The sequence below is a fragment of the Crinia signifera genome, chromosome 1 (assembly GCF_055691185.1).
Source record: "Crinia signifera chromosome 1, ASM5569118v1, whole genome shotgun sequence".
Lineage (NCBI taxonomy): Eukaryota > Metazoa > Chordata > Amphibia > Anura > Myobatrachidae > Crinia > Crinia signifera.
In genome coordinates, this window is record NC_139217.1 from 480563539 (window position 1) to 480577818 (window position 14280).

General features: G+C 57.8%; 1 protein-coding gene across 1 annotated transcript; it reads left to right on the plus strand.

Moving 5' to 3' along the window:
- Positions 1–3600: 3600 nt before the first annotated feature.
- HINT2 (histidine triad nucleotide binding protein 2) lies at positions 3601–13559 on the plus strand. Its single transcript, XM_083155492.1, has 4 exons — positions 3601–3807; positions 7107–7211; positions 10726–10798; positions 13373–13559. Exons 1-4 carry the CDS (start codon positions 3616–3618, stop codon positions 13462–13464), a joined length of 462 nt encoding a protein of 153 aa, XP_083011618.1. The 5' UTR covers positions 3601–3615; the 3' UTR covers positions 13465–13559.
- The last annotated feature ends 721 nt before the right edge of the window (positions 13560–14280 follow it).

Here is a 14280-nt window from a genome sequence, read left to right on the forward strand (position 1 = left end):
TGATGTCCCCCCAATTATATACAGTGTCACACTGGTGATGTCCCCCCAATTATATACAGTGTCACACTGGTGATGTCCCCCCAATTATATACAGTGTCACACTGGTGATGTCCCCCCAATTATATACAGTGTCACACTGGTGATGTCCCCCCAATTATATACAGTGTCACACTGGTGATGTCCCCCCAATTATATACAGTGTCCCTCCAATTATATACAGTGTCACAGTGGTGATGTCCCCCAATTATATACAGTGTCACAGTGGTGATGTCCCCCCAATTATATACAGTGTCACACTGGTGATGTCCCCCCAATTATATACAGTGTCACACTGGTGATGTCCCCCCAATTATATACAGTGTCACACTGGTGATGTCCCCTCAATTATATACAGTGTCACACTGGTGATGTCCCCCCAATTATATACAGTGTTACACTGGTGATGTCCCCCCAATTATATACAGTGTCACACTGGTGATGTCCCCCCAATTATATACAGTGTCACACTGGTGATGTCCCCCCAATTATATACAGTGTCACACTGGTGATGTCCCCCCAATTATATACAGTGTCACACTGGTGATGTCCCCCCAATTATATACAGTGTCACACTGGTGATGTCCCCCCAATTATATACAGTGTCACACTGGTGATGTCCCCCCAATTATATACAGTGTCACACTGGTGATGTCCCCCCAATTATATACATTGTCACACTGGTGATGTCCCCCCAATTATATACAGTGTCACACTGGTGATGTCCCCCCCAATGATATACAGTGTACCCCCAATTATATACAGTGTCCCCCAAATTATATACAGTGTCACAGTGGTGATGTCCCCCCAATTATATACAGTGTCACACTGGTGATGTCCCCCCAATTATATACAGTGTCACACTGGTGATGTCCCCCCAATTATATACAGTGTCACACTGGTGATGTCCCCCCAATTATATACAGTGTCACACTGGTGATGTCCCCCCAATTATATACAGTGTCACACTGGTGACGTCCCCCCATGTATGTACAGTGTCACACTGGTGATGTCCCCCCAATTATATACAGTGTCACACTGGTGATGTCCCCCCAATTATATACAGTGTCACACTGGTGATGTCCCCCTATGTATGTACAGTGTCACACTGGTGATGTCCCCCCTATTATAGACGGGACGCATAGTTCCACAGCAATACACCATAGTTTATTAAATTTTTACAACACCATCAGCCCGATGCCCACCGCTCAGGTGCACCGGGGATAGCTCCAGGCTTCAGCCGGGGCAGGTAAATTCTGGAGGGGGGGACCCATTGATTGGGGGGGGGGGGTGGGGGTCCCGGGTCCCTGCTCCTCCAGGACTCCTGCCCAGGCTGCACGGTCAGGGGATTAATGCTTTGACCGGGAGGACTTGTATAGAAAGTCTCCCCCCGGCTGTGGCATTACCCTGCTGGCTGGTTGGACCTGGTGCAGGTTTTCGAAATACAAGGGCCCCTTCTCGTTTTTCTCCCCATATTTTTGGGAACCAGGACTGGCTCTTGAGCCTGGTGTTGGCCTTAACAAAGCCAGGGGACCCCTATTTCATATGTTACCTTCATTTTGAAACCCAGGACCGGCTCTTTGAGCCTGGGTCTGGTTATGGCCGTGGGGGGGACCCCATGCATTTTTTTTTTCACTTTTCTTTACACTGAAGCCTCCACGGATCTGACTGATATGATGGATCTGACTGATATGATGGATCTGACTGATATGGTGGATCTGGCTGATATGACGGATCTGACTGATATGGCGGATCTGACTGATATGACGGATCTGACTGATATGGCGGATCTGACTGATATGACGGATCTGACTGATATGACGGCTCTGACTGATATGACGGATCTGACTGATATGACGGATCTGACTGATATGACGGATCTGACTGATATGACGGATCTGACTGATATGACGGATCTGACTGATATGACGGCTCTGACTGATATGACGGCTCTGACTGATATGACGGCTCTGACTGATATGACGGATCTGACTGATATGACGGATCTGACTGATATGGCGGATCTGACTGATATGACGGATCCGTGAAGGCTTCTGGTAAATGAAGTGTATTTTCCAGGCGTATTTTACCTGCAATTAGTGGCCGTATGTCGCTAATTACCGGCCGTATATTTTATATAGCCACTTAGTAAATTAGGAATCACCATTTGAATGGTGATTCCTAGTCATATTCTTTTGATGGCGTATATATTGGTAAATACGAATAGGAATGTGCCATGAATAGGAATAGGTGTATTTCCAGCATAGTAAATGCAGAGAATAGTAATACACATAAAATAGGCATCTTCAGCTTAGTAAATATCCTCCTGTATGTACATTACCCCTCGTGGGATCCAGGGTAGGGCTCTTATTGGTTGTGCTGAGCGGTTGGGGGGATATTTACGCTGCTGTTGAATTTATCCCTTGTGAACTGCGTGGTCCCTAGTTCAGCTATTATCCCAACACCGAAAAAGTATGTACCAACCTGTTTAAACCACCATCGACCCATTGCCTTGATGTTACTGGTTATGAAATGCTTTGAGCGTGTAGTGATGGGACAGAGTAAAGGTCTTTCTGTAGGTGGATTTCCCTTATAAGGAGAATGGCTCCACTGATGCCGCGGTCCTCACTGTTATACACTCAGCACTGACCCAGTTACAGAATTCGGACATGAGGGTTTTATTTCTGATTCTGTTGTATCTTCCTTATTTATATCCAAGTTATTTAATTTAGGTCTAAACGGGCACATGTGCAATTGGATTTCAGACTTCCTGACAAAGAGGCCGCAGGTTGTAAAGCTGGGGTGTTATAGGTCACACAAAGTGACACCAAACACAGGAGTTCCACATGGGTGCGTTCTTAGCCCTTTGTTAGACGCTTTGTTCCCCTATGATGGGGAATCCTGTGCGGAATCAGTAAGGTTTGTGTAGTTTGCTGGTGATATAGCAGTTGTGGGGTTTATGGAAGGACGACAGAGTTTATACAGAAATGAGGCAGCCAGGTTAGTACATTGGAGTAAACCTTGTTCTGAATGGGGCCAATACAAGAGCAATGGTCATTGATTTTAGAAAACGTACCGGCCCTGCGAAACTGTCAGTAGTAACGGAGGAGACAGATATTGAGATCGGTGACTTCAGTTTTTATGGTTTCTAGTAATTTTACACCAATGTTTCTGGGATGTCTCTGAGAGCAGCAGGTGGACGTAGAGACACCGTTCTCTCACATGGGATAACAGCGCGGTTTGGGAACTGCAGAGGAGAGAAGGAGGTTACAACGTCTTGTTAGGTCTGCAAACAAAATTATAGGGGTGCGCAACCTTTATGAGAACAGGGTGTTGGAAAAAGCCCGCAATATTATGTGACCCGGTCACCCACACCGGGGGGGGGGGGGGGGGCATCAAACAAGAGATTTAGAGAATGAATGTCTCGACCAAGCGACTGTATGATGGTTTATTTTCCGTTGTTCATTCGTATGTTGAATAACAATCACTGTCCGGTCTCGTGTCAGAAATAGTCCGTCCTTGTAGTATCCTCAGTGCTGTACATGGATTTCATTTAACAACTCCTCCTTGTTTTGCTTAATGACAATAAAGCTCTTTGATTTGACGTGGCTTCCTCTGTTCTGTCAGCGACCATACTGTGCCGGTGCGGGGACGGGCAGTGATGAGGTGGAGAGAGCGAAGCACGCGGCAGCACAGAGGTCATCTCCCACCATATTCTCCAAGATTATCGACCGGTCTCTACCAGCAGATATCATCTATGAGGATGACCAGGTACCGAATGCCAAGCATCTGTCCGGGGCTGTGCCCACCACTCCTCCATCCACCCTAACACCCGCTGTCCTGGGCTGTGCCCACCAGTTCTCCATCCGCCCTGACACCCGCTGTCCTGGGATGTGCCCACCACTCCTCCATCCACCCTGACACCCGCTGTCATGGGATGTGCCCACCACTCCTCCATCCGCCCTGACACCCGCTGTCCTGGGATGTGCCCACCACTCCTCCATCCGCCCTGACACTCGCTGTCCTGGGATGTGCCCACCACTCCTCCACCCGCCCTGACACCAGCTGTCCTGGGATGTGCCCACCACTCCTCCACCCGCCCTGACACCAGCTGTCCTGGGATGTGCCCACCACTCCTCCATCCCCCCTCACACCCGCTGTCCTGGGCTGTGCCCACCACTCCTCCATCCCCCCTCACACCAGCTGTCCTGGGATGTGCCCACCACTCCTCCATCCGCCCTGACACCCGCTGTCCTGGGATGTGCCCACCACTCCTCCATCCGCCCTGACACCCGCTGTCCTGGGCTGTGCCCACCACTCCTCCATCCCCCCTCACACCAGCTGTCCTGGGATGTGCCCACCACTCCTCCATCCACCCTGACACCCGCTGTCCTGGGATGTGCCCACCACTCCTCCATCCGCCCTCACACCCGCTGTCCTGGGATGTGCCCACCACTCCTCCATCCCCCCTCACACCAGCTGTCCTGGGATGTGCCCACCACTCCTCCATCCGCCCTGACACCCGCTGTCCTGGGATGTGCCCACCACTCCTCCATCCGCCCTGACACCCGCTGTCCTGGGCTGTGCCCACCACTCCTCCATCCCCCCTCACACCAGCTGTCCTGGGATGTGCCCACCACTCCTCCATCCACCCTGACACCCGCTGTCCTGGGATGTGCCCACCACTCCTCCATCCGCCCTGACACCCGCTGTCCTGGGCTGTGCCCACCACTCCTCCATCCCCCCTCACACCAGCTGTCCTGGGATGTGCCCACCACTCCTCCATCCACCCTGACACCCGCTGTCCTGGGATGTGCCCACCACTCCTCCATCCGCCCTCACACCCGCTGTCCTGGGATGTGCCCACCACTCCTCCACCCGCCCTGACACCCGCTGTCCTGGGCTGTGACCACCACTCCTCCGTCCACCCTGACACCAGCTGTCCTGGGATGTGCCCACCACTCCTCCACCCGCCCTGACACCCGCTGTCCTGGGCTGTGCCCACCACTCCTCCACCCGCCCTGACACCCGCTGTCCTGGGCTGTGCCCACCACTCCTCCACCCGCCCTGACACCCGCTGTCCTGGGCTGTGCCCACCACTCCTCCGTCCACCCTGACACTAGCTGTCCTGGGCTGTGCCCACCACTCCTCCGTCCACCCTGACACCAGCTGTCCTGGGATGTGCCCACCACTCCTCCACCCGCCCTCACACCCGCTGTCCTGGGATGTGCCCACCACTCCTCCATCCACCCTGACACCAGCTGTCCTGGGATGTGCCCACCACTCCTCCATCCGCCCTGACACCCGCTGTCCTGGGCTGTGCCCACCACTCCTCCACCCGCCCTCACACCCGCGGTCCTGGGATGTGCCCACCACTCCTCCGTCCACCCTGACACCCGCTGTCCTGGTATGTGCCCACCACTCCTCCACCCGCCCTCACACCCGCTGTTCTGGGATGTGCCCACCACTCCTCCACCCGCCCTGACACCAGCTGTCCTGGGATGTGCCCACCACTCCTCCACCCGCCCTGACACCAGCTGTCCTGGGCTGTGCCCACCACTCCTCCACCCGCCCTGACACCCGCTGTCCTGGGCTGTGCCCACCACTCCTCCACCCGCCCTGACACCCGCTGTCCTGGGCTGTGCCCACCACTCCTCCGTCCACCCTGACACCAGCTGTCCTGGGCTGTGCCCACCACTCCTCCGTCCACCCTGACACCAGCTGTCCTGGGATGTGCCCACCACTCCTCCACCCGCCCTCACACCCGCTGTCCTGGGATGTGCCCACCACTCCTCCATCCACCCTGACACCAGCTGTCCTGGGATGTGCCCACCACTCCTCCATCCGCCCTGACACCCGCTGTCCTGGGCTGTGCCCACCACTCCTCCACCCGCCCTCACACCCGCTGTCCTGGGCTGTGCCCACCACTCCTCCACCCGCCCTCACACCCGCGGTCCTGGGATGTGCCCACCACTCCTCCGTCCACCCTGACACCCGCTGTCCTGGTATGTGCCCACCACTCCTCCACCCGCCCTCACACCCGCTGTTCTGGGATGTGCCCACCACTCCTCCACCCGCCCTGACACCAGCTGTCCTGGGATGTGCCCACCACTCCTCCACCCGCCCTGACACCAGCTGTCCTGGGCTGTGCCCACCACTCCTCCACCCGCCCTGACACCCGCTGTCCTGGGCTGTGCCCACCACTCCTCCACCCGCCCTGACACCCGCTGTCCTGGGCTGTGCCCACCACTCCTCCGTCCACCCTGACACCAGCTGTCCTGGGCTGTGCCCACCACTCCTCCGTCCACCCTGACACCAGCTGTCCTGGGATGTGCCCACCACTCCTCCACCCGCCCTCACACCCGCTGTCCTGGGATGTGCCCACCACTCCTCCATCCACCCTGACACCAGCTGTCCTGGGATGTGCCCACCACTCCTCCATCCGCCCTGACACCCGCTGTCCTGGGCTGTGCCCACCACTCCTCCACCCGCCCTCACACCCGCTGTCCTGGGATGTGCCCACCACTCCTCCGTCCACCCTGACACCCGCTGTCCTGGTATGTGCCCACCACTCCTCCACCCGCCCTCACACCCGCTGTCCTGGGATGTGCCCACCACTCCTCCATCCACCCTGACACCCGCTGTCCTGGGATGTGCCCACCACTCCTCCACCCGCCCTCACACCCGCTGTCCTGGGATGTGCCCACCACTCCTCCACCCGCCCTGACACCCGCTGTCCTGGGGTGTGCCCACCACTCCTCCACCCGCCCTCACACCCGCTGTCCTGGGATGTGCCCACCACTCCTCCACCCGCCCTGACACCCGCTGTCCTGGGATGTGCCCACCACTCCTCCATCCGCCCTCACACCCGCTGTCCTGGGATGTGCCCACCACTCCTCCACCCGCCCTCACACCCGCTGTCCTGGGATGTGCCCACCACTCCTCCATCCGCCCTGACACCCGCTGTCCTGGGCTGTGCCCACCACTCCTCCCTCTGCCCTGACACCCGCTGTCCTGGGATGTGCCCACCACTCCTCCATCCGCCCTGACACACGCTGTTTCTCTTCCAGTGCTTAGCTTTCCGTGACATTACCCCGCAGGCTCCGATCCATTTTCTTGTCATTCCCAAGACACCGATCACCAGAATAAGTCAAGTGACAGCTGGAGATACTCAGGTAACTGGGGATATCTGTGGCACCCCACATTTCTGAGCTGTACATCAGAGGGGCTCAGTGCTGTACATCATCAGGGGGCTCAGTGCTGTACATCATCAGCGGGGCTCAGTGCTGTACATCATCAGCGGGGCTCAGTGCTGTAGATCATCAGCGGGGCTCAGTGCTGTACATCAGGGGGGCGCAGTGCTGTACATCATCGGGGCGCAGTGCTGTGCATCAGCGGGGTGCAGTGCTGTACATCATCAGCGGGGCTCAGTGCTGTACATCATCAGCGGGGCTCAGTGCTGTACATCATCGGGCGCAGAGCTGTACATCAGCGGGGCTCAGAGCTGTACATCAGCGGGGCTCAGTGCTGTGCATCAGCGGTGCTCAGTGCTGTGCATCAGCGGGGCGTAGAGCTGTACATCGTCAGGGGGATCAGTGCTGTACATCATCAGCGGGGCTCAGAGCTGTACATCATCAGCGGGGCTCAGAGCTGTACATCATCAGCGGGGCTCAGTGCTGTACATCATCAGCGGGGCTCAGTGCTGTACATCATCAGCGGGGCTCAGTGCTGTACATCATCAGCGGGGCTCAGTGCTGTACATCATCAGCGGGGCTCAGAGCTGTACATCAGCGGGGCTCAGTGCTGTGCATCAGCGGGGCGCATAGCTGTGCATCATCAGCGGGGCTCAGTGCTGTACATCATCAGCGGGGCTCAGAGCTGTACATCAGCGGGGCTCAGTGCTGTGCATCAGCGGGGCGCAGAGCTGTGCATCAGCGGGGCGCAGAGCTGTACATCGTCAGGGGGATCAGTGCTGTACTACATCAGCGGGGCTCAGAGCTGTACATCATCAGCGGGGCTCAGAGCTGTACATCATCAGCGGGGCTCAGAGCTGTACATCATCAGCGGGGCTCAGAGCTGTACATCATCAGCGGGGCTCAGTGCTGTACATCATCAGCATTGCTCAGTGCTGTACATCATCAGCGGGGCTCAGAGCTGTACATCATCAGCGGGGCTCAGAGCTGTACATCATCAGCGGGGCTCAGTGCTGTACATCATCGGGGGGACTCAGTGCTGTGCATCAGCGGGGCTGAGTGCTGTACATCATCAGCGGGGCTCAGTGCTGTACATCATCAGCGGGGCTCAGAGCTGTACATCATCAGCGGGGCTCAGAGCTGTACATCATCAGCGGGGCTCAGAGCTGTACATCATCAGCGGGGCTCAGTGCTGTACATCATCAGCGGGGCTCAGTGCTGTACATCATCAGCGGGGCTCAGTGCTGTACATCATCAGCGGGGCTCAGTGCTGTACATCATCAGCGGGGCTCAGAGCTGTACATCATCAGCGGGGCTCAGAGCTGTACATCATCAGCGGGGCTCAGAGCTGTACATCATCAGCGGGGCTCAGTGCTGTACATCATCAGCGGGGCTCAGTGCTGTACATCATCAGCGGGGCTCAGTGCTGTACATCATCAGCGGGGCTCAGAGCTGTACATCATCAGCGGGGCTCAGAGCTGTACATCATCAGCGGGGCTCAGAGCTGTACATCATCAGCGGGGCTCAGAGCTGTACATCATCAGCGGGGCGCAGAGCTGTGCATCAGCGGGGCGCAGAGCTGTACATCATCAGCGGGGCTCAGTGCTGTACATCATCAGCGGGGCTCAGTGCTGTACATCATCAGCGGGGCTCAGTGCTGTACATCATCAGCGGGGCTCAGAGCTGTACATCATCAGCGGGGCTCAGAGCTGTACATCATCAGCGGGGCTCAGAGCTGTACATCATCAGCGGGGCTCAGTGCTGTACATCATCAGCGGGGCTCAGAGCTGTACATCATCAGCGGGGCTCAGAGCTGTACATCATCAGCGGGGCTCAGAGCTGTACATCATCAGCGGGGCTCAGAGCTGTACATCATCAGCGGGGCTCAGAGCTGTACATCATCAGCGGGGCTCAGTGCTGTACATCATCAGCGGGGCTCAGTGCTGTACATCATCAGCGGGGCTCAGTGCTGTACATCATCAGCGGAGCTCAGTGCTTTACATCATCGGGGGGGCTCAGTGCTGTGCATCAGCGGGTGCTGTGCATCAGCGGAGCGCAGTGCTGTACATCATCAGCGGGGCTCAGTGCTGTACATCAGGGGGGCGCAGTGCTTTACATCATCGGGGGGATCGGTGCTGTACATCATCGGGGGGGGGGGGCTCAGTGCTGTGCATCAGCGGGGTGCTGTGCATCAGCGGGGCGCAGTGCTGTACATCATCAGTGGGGCTCAGAGCTGTACATCATCAGCATGGCGCAGTGCTTTACATAAGCGGGGTGCAGTGCTGTGCATCGGGGGGGCGCAGTGCATCGGGGGGCGCAGTGCTGTGCATCAGCGGGGCTCAGTGCTGTACATCATCGGGGGATCAGTGCTGTACATCATCAGGGGGGCTCAGTGCTGTACATCGTCAGGGGGATCAGTGCTGTACATCAGCGGGGCGCAGTGCTGTACATCAGCGGGGCTCAGTGCTGTACATCATCGGGGGGATCAGTGCTGTACATCATCAGGGGGGCTCAGTGCTGTGCATCAGCGGGGTGCTGTGCATCAGCGGGGCGCAGTGCTGTACATCATCAGTGGGGCTCAGAGCTGTATATCATCAGCATGGCGCAGTGCTTTACATAAGCGGGGTGCAGTGCTGTGCATCAGCGGGGCTCAGTGCTGTACATCATCAGCGGGGCTCAGTGCTGTACATCATCAGCGGGGCACAGTGCTGTACATCATCAGCGGGGCTCAGTGCTGTACATCATCAGCGGGGCTCAGAGCTGTACATAAGCGGGGCGCAGTGCTGTGCATCAGGGGGGCGCAGTGCTGTGCATCAGCGGGGCTCAGTGCTGTACATCATCAGCGGGGCTCAGTGCTGTACATCATCAGCGGGGCTCAGTGCTGTACATCATCAGCGGGGCTCAGAGCTGTACATCATCAGCGGGGCTCAGAGCTGTAAATCATCAGCGGGGCTCAGAGCTGTACATCATCAGCGGGGCGCAGTGCTGTACATCAGGGGGGCGCAGTGCTGTGCATCAGCGGGGCTCAGTGCTGTACATCATCAGCGGGGCTCAGTGCTGTACATCATCAGCGGGGCTCAGTGCTGTACATCATCAGCGGGGCTCAGTGCTGTACATAAGCGGGGCGCAGTGCTGTGCATCAGGGGGGCGCAGTGCTGTGCATCAGCGGGGCTCAGTGCTGTACATCATCAGCGGGGCTCAGTGCTGTACATCATCAGCGGGGCTCAGTGCTGTACATCATCAGCGGGGCTCAGTGCTGTACATCATCAGCGGGGCTCAGAGCTGTACATCATCAGCGGGGCTCAGTGCTGTACATCATCAGCGGGGCGCAGTGCTGTGCATCAGGGGGGCGCAGTGTTTTGCCCTTGCTGTATCCTGATGATTATCACACATCCCTGGCACTGCTACTGTAGCTGAATGTCTTTTTGCGGACTTGATGGTATTTGTAGTTCTTGTTGTATTTCCTCTGATAACATGGATTACTCTGTGTCTGCAGCTGCTGGGTCACCTTCTGGTCACTGCCAGCCGATTGGCGCAGAGGGAGGGTCTATGTGAGGGGTACAGAGTTGGTAAGTATGGCTAACCAGTTTCCCTTTACCTCTCACTGCACCATCCATATCCCGTGCCCACAGCGCTCCGCAGGGGGTCAGTATGCATGTTCGGCGAATGGGATGCCTGCGCTCAAAAGGCCGATAGCGGGTGTTCTAACCCTCTCCCTCTTCCCCCTCCCTACCGGCAGCCTCACTCTACTCCACTACCTGCAGCCTCCCCCTCTCCCCCTACCTGCAGCCTCACCCTCTCCCCCTACCAGCAGCCTCACCCTCTCCCCCTACCAGCAGCCTCCCCCGCTCCCCCTACCAGCAGCCTCACCCTCTCCCCCTACCTGCAGCCTCTCCCTCTTCCCCCTCCCTACCGGCAGCCTCACTCTACTCCACTACCTGCAGCCTCCCCCTCTCCCCCTACCTGCAGCCTCACCCTCTCCCCCTACCAGCAGCCTCACCCTCTCCCCCTACCAGCAGCCTCCCCCGCTCCCCCTACCAGCAGCCTCACCCTCTCCCCCTACCAGCAGCCTCCCCCGCTCCCCCTACCAGCAGTCTCCCCCTCTCCCCCTACCAGCAGCCTCACCCTCTCCCCCTACCAGCAGCCTCCCCCGCTCCCCCTACCAGCAGCCTCACCCTCTCCCCCTACCAGCAGCCTCACCCGCTCCCCCTACCTGCAGCCTCCCCCGCTCCCCCTACCAGCAGCCTCACCCTCTCCCCCTACCAGCAGCCTCCCCCGCTCCCCCTACCAGCAGTCTCCCCCTCTCCCCCTACCAGCAGCCTCCCCCGCTCCCCCTACCAGCAGCCTCCCCCGCTCCCCCTACCAGCAGTCTCCCCCTCTCCCCCTACCTGCAGCCTCACCCACTCCCCCTACCTGCACCCTCACCCTCTCCCTCTTCCCCCTCCCTACCGGCAGCCTCACCCTCTCCCCCTACCAGCAGCCTCACCCTCTCCCCCTACCAGCAGCCTCCCCCGCTCCCCCTACCAGCAGCCTCACCCTCTCCCCCTACCAGCAGCCTCCCCCGCTCCCCCTACCTGCAGCCTCCCCCTCTCCCCCTACCTGCAGCCTCACCCACTCCCCCTACCTGCACCCTCACCCTCTCCCTCTTCCCCCTCCCTACCGGCAGCCTCACCCTCTCCCCCTACCAGCAGCCTCACCCTCTCCCCCTACCAGCAGCCTCCCCCGCTCCCCCTACCAGCAGCCTCACCCTCTCCCCCTACTCCCCTACCAGCAGCCTCATCCTCACCCCCTACTCCCCTACCTGCAGCCTCACCCTCTCCCCCTACCAGCAGCCTCCCCCGCTCCCCCTACCTGCAGCCTCCCCCGCTCCCCCTACCAGCAGCCTCCCCCGCTCCCCCTACCAGCAGCCTCCCCCGCTCCCCCTACCAGCAGCCTCCCCCGCTCCCCCTACCAGCAGCCTCCCCCGCTCCCCCTACCAGCAGTCTCCCCCTCTCCCCCTACCAGCAGCCTCACCCTCTCCCCCTACCAGCAGCCTCCCCCGCTCCCCCTACCAGCAGCCTCCCCCGCTCCCCCTACCAGCAGCCTCACCCTCTCCCCCTACCAGCAGCCTCCCCCGCTCCCCCTACCAGCAGTCTCCCCCTCTCCCCCTACCTGCAGCCTCACCCACTCCCCCTACCTGCACCCTCACCCTCTCCCTCTTCCCCCTCCCTACCGGCAGCCTCACCCTACTCCACTACCTGCAGCCTCCCCCGCTCCCCCTACCAGCAGCCTCCCCCGCTCCCCCTACCAGCAGCCTCCCCCGCTCCCCCTACCAGCAGCCTCCCCCGCTCCCCCTACCAGCAGCCTCCCCCGCTCCCCCTACCAGCAGCCTCCCCCTCTCCCCCTACCTGCATCCTCACCCTCTCCCCCTACCAGCAGCCTCACCCGCTCCCCCTACCTGCAGCCTCACCCTCTCCCCCTACCTGCAGCCTCACCCTCTCCCCCTACCTGCTGCCTCACCCTCTCCCCTTACCTGCAGCCTCACTCTCTCCCCTACTCCCCTACCAGCAGCCTCACCCTCTCCCCCTACCAGCAGCCTCACCCTCTCCCCCTACTCCCCTACCTGCAGCCTCACCCTCTCCCCTTACCTGCAGCCTCTCCCTACCAGCAGCCTCACCCTCTCCCCTACCTGCAGCCTCACCCTCTCCCCTTACCTGCAGCCTCACCCTCTCCCCCTACTCCCCTACCAGCAGCCTCATCCTCACCCCCTACTCCCCTACCTGCAGCCTCACCCTCTCCCCTACCTGCAGCCTCACCCTCTCCCCCTACTCCCCTACCAGCAGCCTCATCCTCACCCCTACCTGCAGCCTCATCCTCACCCCCTACTCCCCTACCTGCAGCCTCACCCTCTCCCCCAAACAAGGGCAGGTGCCCCATCATCGGAGATGTGTGCAAACAAGAATTAAAGGACCCACAGCAGCTTCCTGCATGTGACATATTAATAGCAATAAATTGGGATTTGTTTTATTATTTTTCAATATCTTTTATAGGCAATTTTGAAATGGATTTTCCTAAGCCGAACACAAAATAAAACAGTAGTATATAACATTAATATATCCCGGTGTCTGATAATAATATTCTCCCCTTGTTCCTCCTCTCTGCAGTGATCAATGATGGCCAGCTGGGGGCACAGTCCGTCTATCATCTCCATCTGCACGTGATTGGTGGCCGGCAGATGAAGTGGCCCCCAGGATAGAGTGTGAGAGATTCCTTGGATCTCACTGAGGTGTATAGGGCGGCACCGAATCCAGAGACCACTAATGTCACCATAATAAATGTGCTATAACAATCTGTGTGTGTAATACATTATATACAGGGCAGCCATACACAGTGCAGTGAGTATAATATACAGGGCATCCATACACAGTGCAGTGTGTGTGATTCATTATATACAGGGCAGCCATACACAGTGCAGTGTGTGTGATTCATTATATACAGGGCAGCCATACACAGTGCAGTGTGCGTGATTCATTATATACAGGGCAGCCATACACAGTGCAGTGTGCGTGATTCATTATATACAGGGCAGCCATACACAGTGCAGTGTGTGTGATTCATTATATACAGGGCAGCCATACACAGTGCAGTGTGTGTGATTCATTATATACAGGGCAGCCATACACAGTGCAGTGTGTGTGATTCATTATATACAGGGCATCCATACACAGTGCAGTGTGTGTAATACATTATATACAGGGCAGCCATACACAGTGCAGTGAGTATACTATACAGGGCATCCATACACAGTGCAGTGTGTGTGATTCATTATATACAGGGCAGCCATACACAGCACAGTGAGTATACTATACAGGGCATCCATACACAGTGCAGTGTGTGTGATTCATTATATACAGGACAGCCATACACAGTGCAGTGTGTGTGATTCATTATATACAGGGCAGCCATACACAGCGCAGTGAGTATAATATAGAGGGCATCTATACACAGCGCAGTGTGTGTGATTCATTATATACAGGGCAGCCATACACAGCACAGTGAGTATACTCTACAG